Genomic DNA, 13,965 nt, shown 5'->3' on the forward strand with positions numbered 1-13,965 from the left:
TTACCACTTCATACGCTCGATGATTGAGGACGGGAAGTTACAATTAGAGAAGATTTTGGGGAGCCAAAATCCTGCAGATATGTTGACTAAGGCAGTCACCATTCAAAAACTAGAGTTGTGCGCAACTTCAATTGGCCTTCATATATAGGAGATGAGGGCGGAGCCATACAGGAGAAGATGCTTGTTAAGAGAGAGCTTGCTGACGGCATTTTGGTCTCCAAGTGGGAGATTGTTGGAAATTGGGTGTAGACCCAAACCTCGTCGGCTCCGGCGAGCATGAGGTCAGCGGCAACAACCTTCAGGCGAAGGCGGGCTTCAGACGAGGTCCAGCTCAGGCGAGCTCGCGACTGATTGCAGGCGAGCTCGAAGAAGACCCGCATGCGAGCTTCACTCAGGCGAGGGTGGAACAGGCGAGGTCGTGGCGCGGATCAGGCGAGCTCGAAGAGGGCTTCAAGCGGGCGAACTCAGGTGAGCTCGAAACCCTAGCTGCAGGCGAGATCTGAAGTCGAGCAGGCAGACTTGGATGATTGAAGGCGAGCTCGAGTTGGTTTGGCGAGCTCGAGCGGCCTGCTGCAGGCAAACTCGAAGATTGCAGGCGAGCGCGTGAGGCTAAGGTGTGTCCGAGGGTGTGCCTGTAACGTCTGCACTGTAGTTAGAGGGGTGATGACATAGCAAATGTAAATAAATTAGCACTGTGAACCTCCCGCTCCCCTCCTCTCAAGAACTCTATCCAGGCTCATCAGCGTACAGGTATTAATTACCTTGCAACTTTACCTCCTCCTTCTCGACCCCCACCCTCCCATATTCGATCCTCCTACAAATCGAAGCCCTAGCAAACCCTCAGCCCCAAACCCTGAACCTAACCCTAATTCCAAAATCCAAAATAAAAAAATCAAAAATCAAAAATCAAAATCATGCTGCAGAGCAGCCATGGCACTCCTCCAATCCCCTCCCCAGCTCGTCTGGGCCTCTCAAACCCCTCGATCCCTTCCACCTCCTCCCCTTCCCTTCCCCCAAACCCTAACCCTAACCCCAACCCTAACCCCAACAAAACCCCATCATCTTCTTCCTCCTCCTCCTCAGCTTCTCAACCTCAATCCACAGCCCTCCTCTCTCTCCTCCCCCCTCTCCCTCGCGCTCAGTCTCTCCTCAATCAAATGGCCTCTCTCTCTTCCCGCCTTTTCGAGGCTCTCGCCAAAATCGAGCTCATCTGGTCCCTCTTCCTATCGACCAGATCTGCCCTCTTTCCTCAGTTCATCTGCCGCCGCGCGCCCGCCGCCGTCCTCAGCCTGCGTCGACTAGAGAGCTGCTCTCCAACTCCACTCGCTCCAAACCTGCTCTCCAATCCGTGGCCGAGCTCAAGAGATCCTCGACCTCCAAGACTCCACAAAAACCATCCGCCCGCGAGATCAGTCGACCGACGGCCCGCCCCTCCTCTTCCTTCGCAACGAAGCTTAAGGACTCTGAGCTCGTCCTCTGACCGCCTTGCGACGATTACTCTGATTATCTCCGCAACAGCAACTCCAACCTCGACCATCGATGAAGCCTTTGCCTACGCCACAAGATCAGCTACACCACCTTGCCCCTCCGAGCAGCCATCGCGCCTTTGCTGCCGCTGCCGGTGGGGCCCTCCCTACCGCCTCCGCAGGACAACGAGATGCGGGCATCACAATTGTACCAGTTTTGCTGGCATCTCGATGTTTGGCCGTGCCCGTAAGACGGCGCCTCTTGGCTGGAGAAGGGAAAGTAGGGCCGCGGCAGAGACCGTGTGGAGGGTTTGATGGAGCCCACGCCGCCCAGGAAGGAGTGGCCGGCGATGCGGGGATTCCTCCCGCCAATGCTGCATTTCGGCTGCCGCCGGGTGAAGAAGGGGATGCAGTGGAGCTGCCGATGGGAGCTGCCGCGGTGCCACCCGGCTGGAAGCGCTGGGAGCCAGTGGCCGCTGCCGCCGCTTGATGGGGTGGTGGTTGGGAATAAAGGAGGAGGTGCTGAGGGTTCCGGCACCAGTGCAGAAGGCGCCGGAGGCGATACAGGTTAAATATGTGCAGTTGGATATTAACCCAGATCAGGACGAGTATAGCAGTGAATATAGTAGTGATGTTGGGAGCTCAGAGGAGGAGGATGATGATTGAATATTTATGGTGAGGTTCTTATTCGGTTACTGAATTGCTCATGCTCATGATTAGCTTGTTTTTATTTTTAATAAGTCTCTTATGATCATGTTAATATTAACAACACATTGCGTGTCTAATCAATTACCCACTTGTTGTAGGTTTGTTGAATTGTACATTATATTCCTTTTTTCTATAATTTTAGATCTTCTGAGTAGTTTAAGTATGTTTCTTATCACATTGTTATGTTTCAAGATGTATTTTAAAATGAGTCCCTGTCATTCTGATCATTTTTAAGTCAATCTGTGACATGGCATTAATTTGATTTTACAATCTTTTATTTCTGTGAAGATCATATTGTTACGAAGTATCAAATTTGTGTTGGGATTTGAACATTCGATGTGCCTACATAGAAGAAGCTCGTAAATAACAATTCAATTTTGGAAGCGACATTGTGAATGGACAATAATCAGGACTTTTCATGGTTATCTCAGTTAAATCCTTTTTCAATTTGTAGTGACTATATGGTAATGTCTTTGTTATAAGTTACAATGTTCCTAATGGTGGTTGAACTGCCCCAATTCTTATATGCTTGTACATGTGAAGATATTATTTCTCTTCTTTGGTCTGTTTTTCTTCCTTCGTGCGATATTTCCCTATTGTGAGATCGTCTTTCTTCCTTAGTTGGAGCTTCTTTGGGGGTGCTCCCCTCTCCTTTTGTAGTGGGCATTTCTCCAATAATAGAATAAAAGAAAATAAGAATGAGACAAGAAGTGGAGAAGTTGCTATAAAGGTGTTCTTTTTCACACTACGAACTGCAAGTCTTTTGGTTGTCCTAACTTCCATTATCAGATTAAAGTGCATTTTAGGAGATCGCAGTTCTGTTTACCCTTTTTATTATTGCATTATGTGAATGTTGTGTAATCGGAAGTATTTTTAATCTAAATGTGCACCTCATGAAAATCTACAATATTTAGTTTTTGATAGGGAACCGCCTCTGAATTAGCCCCAATTTCATGTTACCACACTTAATTACCTGAGGTTCAGAATACCATGCTTATTCATTGTACGTCGTACTGTCAACACATAACCACCTATGCCCACTTTCATCCAATTTCTATCAACATTAATGTAAAACTTATTATACTGATACCTCTAATCAATATTACATAAAACGTTAGGCGCATAGGCACAGCCTGGTGGATTTCTCTTTTTGTTTAACTAGAGGTAGGGTTTGCTGAATGTTTTGGGGAGCTAGAAGTGTTTAGGGGCTGTTTGGTTGGTTTCCTTGAAATAAAGGAAAAGGAAATTGAGGATGGAAACAATTAAGAAAGGGTTTACACTCATTTCCTTATAAAAATATAGGAAATGAGTTTCCTTAAGTATGAGTCACATCAGCTAATGAAAATATGCCACATAATCTTTTCACTTCGTTTCAATGTGTGAACCAAACAAAAGAAATGTAATCATTATAAGAAATACATTTCTTATAATTGATTTTCTTGAATTTTTGGCCAACCAAACAGCCCCTTAGAGAGGCCGGAGAAGGTGTGGGTGGCCATTGTACTGCTTAGGCTTAGGCGGCCCTCCAGACCGCTCATTAAAACATTGCCCCTAATAGGACATGTTCCTCTTCCGAAATGAGAGTACCTTCCGACTTCCGTTGATTCTTACATCCTATTGACCCCAGTGAAATCTGAGGGCTAGTTTTGCTCCTCTCTGTTTGTTTTCTCACTGTCACTGTTTCGTAAATAGGCATGCCTATACCACATGCATGGGTAACTTCATCAAACAATACTTCCTTGCTATGAAGCACGGACATGCATAACATGAAGCCGTGTCGTGTCGTGTCCGTGTCGGACACACGTGTCGAACACATGTATCCTATGTATGCATAACATGAAGCCGTGTCGTGTCGTGTCCGTGTCGGACACACGTGTCGAACACATGTATCCTATGTATTTTTTAGGATTTGACACACGTGTCGAACACATGTATCCTATGTATTTTTTAGGATTTGCCTCGTGTCGGCGTGTCGGATGGCTGTGTCGGATCCGTGTCCGTGCTACATAGCTTCCTTGGATGAAAGCTTGATGGCAGTGGGCATATGTTGTCATATGTTGACGGAACGGCGCATAAGGGTGGTATTTTGAAACTCAGATAGTCAGATAATTAAGAGTGGTGACATGAAATAAGACCTAATTTAGGCGTGGTTCCCTATAGGTACTTTTTTTTTCATGTGTAGCTAAATTTGCATGATCTACCTGGAGAAATTCTTTTCCATTTCTAAACCATCTACTATTTACCGAACATTGTTTTTTCGAAGTAATACCATTTATAGACCTAATTCAGTACTTCAGAGCTTGTTTCTTCTTAGGACATTTATTGTATTACCACTACAATTCTATCCTTTATTGCTGAGACAGTAATTACTTGTGATCTAACATTAATCTACTGAGGCCTAAACATTATAGAAAGTTTGTACCTGTTACCACCAGATGACGAGCTATCAATTTTGAGAACCACTTGGAAACATGAGAACAAGGTTTTAAATATCGCCCGACATGTCCGACATGTCGGCCGACATATCGGTTTGAGGGCTTGACCGACACGACATGGACGTTTTCAACTCGTATATCGGTTTTCAGGGTCAAATCGAAAATATCAGGGTCATCTCGGGCATATTGGCCTATTTTTTAGCTTTGAAAAATCGGCCGATATGATACTTTTTTTAAGATCTGTTTTTTGTTATCGGGTTTGGATTTAGTGATAAATACCCAAACCCGTTTGACCCATTCTCATGTTTAAGGGTTTCTTATGAATCCGATAGAAAGAATTTATGAACCCAAATCCATATATTATTTACTTTTTTATATGTTTAGTCTATAGAATTTATAAAGTATGCTTATATTGAATTTATGAATGCTTAGATTACAGTTAGGACATGATATTATACATATGCGCACTACCCGATATGGCAATCCGATATTTAGTCAATGTCCCCCGATATATCCCCGATTTTCGCTATCCGACATGAATTTTAGTCATCCGACATGAACCCGACATCCGACATTTAAAACCTTGCATGAGAACACTTTGCTGGGAGTATTGTTATTATTCTCCATTTTTATTATGATTTTTCTTTGGATCTATGAAGCATTCTGGAACCCCTTAACCATATTCTTACATTCTTTCTTAAGATATCCTTTTATTATATAGAACTTTTGAGATGTGATTGAGTACTAAAATTGATAAGTGGAGAGCTTTTTTTCGGCATAGAAAAGAGAGTTGACCACCGATTGATCAATGAGAAACATTTTCCCTGTAATACTCTTTTCTTATATTAGCAAAAGAAAAATGTTAAGACAGCTGAAGACTTCTCAGATTTGTGTAAATTGTTGACTAGCAAAGACCATGAAACAAGTCCCATATAATTCTCAAATCAAGGCCAGTTTGTGAACAATGCAGGGTTACAGAAATCGACCTTCAGATTATTTGCTTGGTTGACCACACCGAATGATATGATTAAAACTTCTTATTCCCCATTTCTTTCTTATTTTCTGGTAACCATTCTGTTGCTCAATTATTTTTACCAAAAAACTGACTGGTAAGCTGCCTGGTATTGATATTTAATAAATTTCAACTAATTGCTTTATACTCATAGATAGATGAATTATGTCTTGCGCTGTTTGATCCATATTTGTCCAATTAAGATTTATATCTCGTAATTATGGATGTCAGATGAGAAAACAAGTGAAGGTCATGGAGAAGCATGCAATATCAGATTTAATTTTGTCGATTGCTTGAAATGGTATCTACCCATTTCCTAGTTATCTGGAAATTATGCTTTTGCATCACTAATATACATGCATTTCAAATAAAACTTTGCCAGATTCTTGTTAGACTAATACTTGTGTATTTTCAACGGCATGCAGAAGTGAATCAAGCTGCTGGAATTCATGACTAAAGCTAGATGCAATTGATCTTTCAGTATCTATGGCGGTCTTGTTGATGAGAAGGTGCAAACTCTCTGGAGGAATGCAACGGGCCGCTGCATCCTGGTCGCTGTACGGTAGACATGTTTATCTGCTGGCTTTTGGCATCACTGTACAGTAGACAGTAGTTTCAATATTATGGTGTACTGACGTTTAGTTGCATTAAGGCAAGGGTTTTGATGTAAAGATGCAGAGCAATTTTTGTTGCCGTGATACTTGAATAAAAAAAGTATCCGGGAAAATGATGAGCATAGTTTAGCTTCTTGCCTCATATTTTTATCTTTTTTTTAACGTTGGTGTTTAAATTTTGTTGAAGATGTTTGGATCAACTGTAGATAACAAACTACATTGTTATTGCAAGATGCCCATTAAAATTATTTAGTTATTACTATCTCATTACTTTCAATGCTTTAAATATCGGTCGATAAAACGATATTATTAGTGATTATCGGTTTGGGGATTTTCCGCTATGATAAGTTTGATTTTAAATCGGTTATTATTTTTGGATGTTTATCGGCAACAATGCGTCGATAAAATGAGTTATCAGCCGATATTGTTGGTTTAAAATATCGGAATTATCAGCCTTTGGTTTGGGTTTGGGTTTAGATTTGCTCTTTAGATGTTTAAGAATTATAAACTATTTGTTGCTTTTGGAACTTGGTTGTTTGGTGATTAGCTTATGTTTGTGTATGAATATTAACATGGTTCATAACTATTAAATCTCAACGTAGTAAGTTAGTTTATAATCTCGTGATTACACAATAATTATGTTGATGATCCTTTATTCTTTATGTTATCTTGTTATTTGTTTGTATGTTATTCCATTTCTACTAACTATGCACTCGAATGGTTTCATTGTATGATCAAGAAGCAAGTTTCTACTATTGGCTAATGATTCTAAACATGATTATTTACATTTTGGTATGTTTATATTTCATTAAGTATTGTTAGATTACATTTTAGAATATTATATTATGTATATACATCATCCAGTAATGTCATTTCAATAAATACTACGTATCTCCGATATATCCCTGATATCCGTTATCTTATATAAATTTTAACCATCCGATAAATCACTAATAACCGATATTTAAGACCTTGATTATTTTGTATAAGCATCGCAATGAAAATATGGTACGTTGAGAGTTTCATGGTCTTTGCTAGTCAACAATGAGGGAACGATGGTGCTTATTTATGGGCCCACATCAATGATGTTTACGTAAGATATTATATTCACAATCTTACATAAGCATCATCGATGTGTGCCCGTAAATAAGCACCATCATTTTGATATGTTTGGCAGTAACTTTTCCTTTTGAAGCGGTAGTGAAATAAGAAGGATTCACATGGATATGTGCATTTTAAGTTTTTATCATGAATTACTTTCACATCCTATGCAAATAATTGTGGTGAGCTGGATGGTCTTCTTGAACGTTAAGAGAAAAGTTGTAGCAGAGAATGAATCCTACTATGTCCTGCAAGTTTTCTAAAAATTAAAGATATTCAAGAGAAACTCTGGAGACATCGTAAGAAGAAAATTCAGAGCAGGGCTCAGACAAGAGTGCTGCTACGGGGATCCAAAATATGGGACCAATGGAGGGGACATGTGAGGTGTCCCCTCCCTATTGCATAATGAGTTGACATGGCCAACTCATTATGCAATAAGGAGAGGACACCTCACCTGTCCCCTCCCTTGGTCCCATATTTTGGGTCCTTAAGTCATTTTTCCTCAGACAAATATTTTCAATCAGATAGAAAAGAAGGGAAATTGTTCCAATTACTCGTTCAAGAACAATAGAAGAATTTCTAGGTCACTTATTTGAGATCAAAGGATACTGAGGAATGAGAAAAGTTAATAAGCACGCTGAACAGATTCAAACATAGTATGATATCGTGACATGCAAATTATTCATCTAACCAACAAGAAAATCAATAGACATTTTGATTAACATACATCATTTCTTGGCCTAAATTTCAACCGGAATCAGCCTGAAGCATATCACAAAAAGAAATTACTAGAGCAGAAAATGTTTAGTACTTAATTAAGAGTAATTGGCTGTATCCTAATTTCAACTCAATACAAAACTGTACAAGAAACCAGAATTCAAGCATTTTAGTACAAAAAAGTCTGTGACTCATCTTAGTACAAACTTGTCCTAATCTGACCTTACCAAAGTCTGTGACTCATCTCTAAACACTAAACGCTTCTTGAAAGCGCTTTAAAAACTAGATTAAAAAACTACAAGCATTTACACATAAAGGAAGTTCTCCAAAAGTTTCAGCATAGCTTGTTCTGGAAAATTGCTTGGCACAACTCTTCCTCATTGAAAAGGAGCCTATTAGAAGCCATGGACTTGAAAGCAGGCCTTTGTATACGGAGCGACACCATGCATCTCGAAGGAAACGCAGACTCTGGGAAAAGAACAGCAGCAACCTGCTTCATGTCAATATGATTAAGACGAGAAGAGCGAGGTGCGTGTTTTGGTGCCTTTGGAGTATGTGGGCTTGGAGCCAGGACAATATTGCCATCTCCCTTGCTGGAAACATTTAAATATATCAATTTTAGTAAGAAACATAAGGATTAGAGAAACCCATGAAGACCTTCATGTTTGAGAAACATAAGGATCAGAGAAACCCATGAAGACCTTTATGTTTGCACTTGTACCTGACAAAAGGCCAGTGCTCAGTTGGGAGTGGTGTCATGGTTCTGAGCATCTCCTGTCGAGATCGATCAGGGGTTGTGAAATTGAAATGCCATTGCCTGGCTATAACAACCTGACATCAACTTAATAGTGAGCATGTTTTCTCTCAAGTAAACAAAAGTGAAGAAATTGGTCAAAAAGTTGATGAGATACTAAATTCTAACTATATACATGTAACTGAGGCAATCATACCTGTTTTGCTAAATAACAGAAAATTGCCCTACGGCACTAAGGTTTGCATGGTCTGCAAAAACAACTCCATAAAGGTTTAGAAGTGGCATTTTGATCCCTTGTTTTCAATTTGTGATGCCCTGAATAGTCCCACATTGGGAAAACTAAAGGACTTTGAACGGCTTAGATAATGAAGTCAAAGAGTTACAAGAGCAACTAATGCTAGCGCCTTCTGGCAATGGATTGAGCCCAAAATTGAGTTGCTCTCAGCAGGTTCCACGACCTACAGAGCACCAACAGGCTCAGGGAATTACACAATTTTTTCAAAGTTAATTAATTTGGATACAAAAAACTATGAACAATGGAACATGATGGATTTTCTGAAATTGCTACAATCTGTAGGGCAATTTTCTGTTATGAGAAAAAGGACGTTGTAGGCCTCCTCCTTATACTAAGCTGATGACGCCTGAAAGCTTTTCAAGTCTAATTGCAAGAATTGACTGACCCGAAATCTGATTGTAGATCACTACTTGGGGAATGATTAAAATGTTCTAAAAATGATTCAACTTTATAAGAAACTGTTAAATTCTATATGATTACAACTTTGGCAATAGGAGCAAGCATGCTTCGATCTGATAACAAGCAGGGTACAGCATCTATAAGTGCCCTGAACGGTCGGGAAAAGTAATGTACTGTTTAAGTTTTGTTTGTAGTTAAGAAGAACAAGCTATGACTACTACCCTGAATCTTCAAATCCTAGCTGTGCAAGTGAGATATTCAAGCCTGAAACGGTGAATGTGACAAATGAAAACCCCCCAAACAAGCTGCACTTGAAGCGGTGAATGTGACAAATGATGAAGTATGTTTTTGAGATGTAGCTTGATAGTTGATACATGCATTGGAGGCTGAAAAGAGATGGTAAAATGACTTGGTGGTTAATCAACAGATCAACCCGTTCGACCTTTTGATGTATTGGTTGAATTTGATTAGCTTCTGCAAATATTGTACAACCAGTAGGTCAACCAACTGGTCATCTGGCACCAAATCAGGCTAAACGTATTTGTGTTTTTATAATGGATAGGACTTGGGGATCTTAATTGGTGGCTAGGGTTGGTAGTGTTTAGGCTTTAATATCCACTGTTGTCACTTCAATGTATTTGAGTGCAATCTCATCTAGGCTTTGAGATAATTAAAGATCAACAAGAAAAATATAGGTAGTGAGTAAAGAGGGCTATCTAGGGTTTGGGAACAAAGGTTTGAAGGTAATTACCATAGGGACTTTGTATAAGGATCTCGAAACAAGCAATTATCACGTTTTAACTTAAGCTAGATTTAGCATACAATTACGTATCGTGGAAAAACCATAATAAGACTATAAGAGAATTATCAACCAAATGGTCCAAATCAGAAGATGAAAAGTGATTAGGCCCTACAGAGTAAGTTCGAACTTTTCTAGAAAACCTTCTGGTGAGCGGGGGTAGTCAAAGGGGTGAGGCATGCCTCGAACATGCTTAAAGTAATTTCATCTCCCAGCAAAAGAGACGCAGCTGGGAGTTATTCCAACAAGTTCATTCTTATTTAAAAAAAAAACAGAAAAAACAAAGGAAAGCACACACACCTCTACAATTATGTCATCAATAATACTAATAACAATGACTTTTTTTTTTGAGATAGAGACTTACAGCCTTACGGATCCTCTGAGATACATGAAAAACAGGTCTTAGTTGGTCATGATGCATATGACATAGAATTTTAACCTGGAAATAAGCAAGCTCAGCAATTAGGCCAATTTAACCACCATAAATTTAAAACAAAGGAGGCATATGCTGCTATTTCGAGCATACCATTAAGTCCATAGGAAGACATTCCAGCCTTGATTCTTTTTCACCTTGTGGTGTTTTCGGTGTGTGCGGTACCTTTTCCTTATTGATCTCATGAACAAAATCTAAGCTGGGCTCAACAGGCACATTCGGTGACACAGTAGGTGTACTGCTGTGAGAGGCAACTTCAGTTTGATGTGATATGTTTTCTTTGACCAAATCCAGCACAGCTTTTTTCTTGCCTAGGCTAATGCCAACTCTGGATGTGGTTCTATTGTCACGAATCTGAGCAAGGGCACCAGGCCTCAAATATTTGTTTCTTGGGTTCCTCACTGGCTTCCTTTGCTTAAAAGCCATGGAAGCTAGAACCAAAAAAATACTTAACAGCCCACAAGTTTCTTTACTTCCGTTCTCCCATCCTCCATCTGAGACATATTTAAAAAGAATAATTGAATTAGAAATAATATATCAAAAATATAATAGTAATATGTCAATAAGATGGTCATCACAAATGCATTTCAAATGTGAATTAATGCAAATAAGTCACTGTAACTCCTTAAGCCGGAAAAAGCAGTTGTAGGACCTCCTTATACAAAAAGCGTTATAGGTACTAAATTCTGATAATATAGAAAATCATACATGGAAAATAAAAAAGTCAAAAGCTAATTTAGTATTGACTTTTGCATTCTTATGAACCTGGATCAGTGTTCTAAATGTCCCAGGTGCAATGCAGGGGGGCAAAGTACCTTTATGTGCACATGTGGAAGGCGCAACGTAATGCGCATGCCTGAGTGATGCGAGGAGCACACCACACATAATTTTTCTAGATAATCAAGCACGAAAAATACGTTTTAGGAATTCACATAAACAGTAATGACAGGATAAATAATATCTTACTACCAAATCACAATATAAGGTCTTAATTTTTAATGCTACCACATCCAACATAGTAGCAAAGTTCATAATTTTTCAAATCAAATGTCAAATGAAGACCAATAACCAAGCAAAATGATTAGTTACGGTCCTCAACTGAAGACTACTAAAAAGTCCTAATGGATTTATTTTGTTTTTTGGGAGATGGTTTACGAGTATAAAGACTCGATTGAAATGTTAACGAATAAAAAATATACAGGGATACTACATGAACCATGTGCAAAGTTAGGATGCTTGCGAGGCGCAAAAAGCTCTGCTGCATCGGATGCGGGGTGCTTCGCCACCGTCTCGCATCACAGGTCGCATGAGGAGCGGTGAGGTGCTCGTCTTTGAAAACAGTGACGTGGATTACTAGTAAAATGCAACCTAAAATAATTTTCATCTAGAGCCTAGGAGATGGTGATTGTTGTCCGCTTTGCTAGTTTGGAATAGTCTGCTCAAATCAGGATAGCGTATAAGGGAACTGTTCAAGGTATATGTCGGATTGGCTAGAAAGATTAGAAGTTCAATCATGGAAGTCAAAGCTAGTTCAAGGAGAAGGATTAAACGAAATTATTCCTTGATTTTCATATTACTCTTACAAGTAACAAATACAAAATCAGGATTAGATTGTTTTACCAAACAACTATGACCCTTATAGTTATAGACTACAAACGAAATTACAGATCTTTTTCCCCAGTGCTTGCAATTGTTGCTAAAACCTGTCATTGGTTTCATTCCATTGCCTATCAAGTTATGTTGTTAATATTCCAATCTACAATGCGGCCATTTTGACTGCCTTACTGGAATATAATCGAACACTCACCATCATCCTCTGCTATGATGACTCATGGTCTCCGTTTATTAAGGTTCCATGTTTCGTTGATAGTTTCTTCCCCAGACCTTTACATTTCTTTTTGCATTTCGTAACAAAGGCCAAAATAGAGAGAGGGTCTAGTGCATCTATATGCAAATTTTCACCTATACAGCAAGTTGAACAAAATACTCTGTGATTTCATGAAATTCACCTTAGAAACTTCAACCGTATGTGTTCTCTATATATACCTATAGAAAATGCTAAACCAGGTATTCTTCAAATTTAGAAATGTAGAAATTATTCGGTATAAAGACCCAGTTCAAATGTTAAAAAACAAAAATACGTGAGGCTATGCCTTGCATTCACTCTGTGCAAAGGCACCCTCACACAGTTCAAGTTTAGAAATGTAGAAATTATTCGGTATAAAGACCCAGTTCAAGCGCCCTCACAACAAAGCACTTGCAAGGTGCAAAGGCGCTGCCGCATCAGATACAGAACGTTTCGCCACCGTCCCGCATCAACAGGGGACATGAGGGACAATGAGGCAGGCGCCTTTGATAACAATAGAGTAGATAAGCTGCTTCGGCAGCTGAATGGAGATCACAAGCTCTCAAACAGTGGTAATGCAGACACATGTTATTCAATTGTGCAAAAGGGGAAGATGTTATTTCGAGATGGATGAGTCCATGACTAGTTATTCAAGGTGGGAAGGTTGGCGGACAAAATTCATCTAGATACTACATCTCCTCAAAGGCAATCATCTAGTGATTTCCCCTCTCAACAGCCTAATGTTTCAACATGAGAAAAGTGCTGTTTCTGGAGCGCACTTGAGCCAAGGTATAGGAACTCCCCTCCACTTCTGCTGCTTTACAAGCCGTAGCTACACTTCTTAACATCGCTCATCATACTAACACATCTAGTAAACTGACAAACTGCAAGATTTTCAAAAAAACCGCCTCATAAACAGCACTTCAATCCAAGGTACAAATTCCATCCAAAATGCATACAATCGTCTCATTATTTCTACTCATCATCCAGATGCCTCGTTAGGCTACTGCTCAAGATTGGAAATTTTTAACATTTGAGCAAAAAGCAATTAGGTGTCGTCGGAACAAGGACTGCGAGGATAAAAGAAATTAAAGAAAATACTTATTAAAAACCAAAACTAATGACGAAGGTCGCTCACATGATAATTAGCCCTGATCCCAGACCTCGTCCTCCTCCCCTGAGATAAATCATAATTGGAGAAAATAAATTCAGAAAGTTAGATCAGCGGAGTGAAAGACTCGTGCAGGGGAGCCGAGGTGCGAGAAGATTAACTGCAAAGAAAAATCACCTGAAATTAGTAGGTAGAGAGAGGAGGCTGCGAGGATCCGAGGCTCAGAGGCTTGAAAGAAAAAAGCCCTAGTTTTTGGAGGAGGAAGAAAGAGGGAA

The 13,965-nt window shown here is 39.9% G+C and overlaps 2 protein-coding genes across 4 annotated transcripts; one reads left to right on the forward strand and one right to left on the reverse strand.

Annotated features, from left to right (window-relative positions):
- On the forward strand, positions 731-6,491 carry LOC109847581 (mediator of RNA polymerase II transcription subunit 4). Its single transcript, XM_020416812.1, is given in 7 exon segments — positions 731-1,187; positions 1,189-1,280; positions 1,282-1,471; positions 1,519-1,941; positions 1,943-1,992; positions 1,994-2,141; positions 6,047-6,491. Coding segments are annotated over 6 exon segments (1,167 nt in total). The 5' UTR covers positions 731-914; the 3' UTR covers positions 2,133-2,141; positions 6,047-6,491.
- On the reverse strand, positions 8,126-13,959 carry LOC109849639 (F-box protein At4g35930). Of its 3 annotated transcripts, none has more exons than XM_020419495.1 (6): positions 13,868-13,959; positions 13,718-13,756; positions 10,827-11,227; positions 10,665-10,739; positions 8,775-8,884; positions 8,126-8,646 (listed from the first exon to the last, which is right to left on the reverse strand). In XM_020419495.1, the coding sequence occupies exons 3-6, from the start codon at positions 11,157-11,159 to the stop codon at positions 8,388-8,390; spliced, it is 777 nt and encodes a 258-aa protein (XP_020275084.1). In that variant the 5' UTR covers positions 11,160-11,227; positions 13,718-13,756; positions 13,868-13,959; the 3' UTR covers positions 8,126-8,387. The 3 variants fall into 3 exon arrangements, with proteins under 3 accessions (XP_020275084.1, XP_020275085.1, XP_020275083.1); XM_020419496.1 differs by having other exon boundaries at positions 13,681-13,756; XM_020419494.1 differs by lacking the exons at positions 13,718-13,756; positions 13,868-13,959 and adding an exon at positions 11,549-11,633.

The sequence above is a fragment of the Asparagus officinalis genome, chromosome 7 (genome assembly GCF_001876935.1).
Source record: "Asparagus officinalis chromosome 7, Aspof.V1, whole genome shotgun sequence".
In the NCBI taxonomy this organism is placed as follows: Eukaryota; Viridiplantae; Streptophyta; class Magnoliopsida; order Asparagales; family Asparagaceae; genus Asparagus; species Asparagus officinalis.

Excerpts from the sequence above, each read along its gene's own strand:
- LOC109849639 (XM_020419494.1), bottom strand. The coding sequence starts at position 11,618 with ATGTGTGGTGTGCTCCTCGCATCACTCAGGCATGCGCATTACGTTGCG. Across the intron at positions 11,228-11,548 it reads TTCCACATGTGCACATAAAG|ATGGAGGATGGGAGAACGGA; the intron begins GTACTTTGCCCC and ends AATATGTCTCAG. Across the intron at positions 8,885-10,664 it reads CTCAGAGGATCCGTAAGGCT|GTTGTTATAGCCAGGCAATG; the intron begins GTAAGTCTCTAT and ends AGTTGATGTCAG.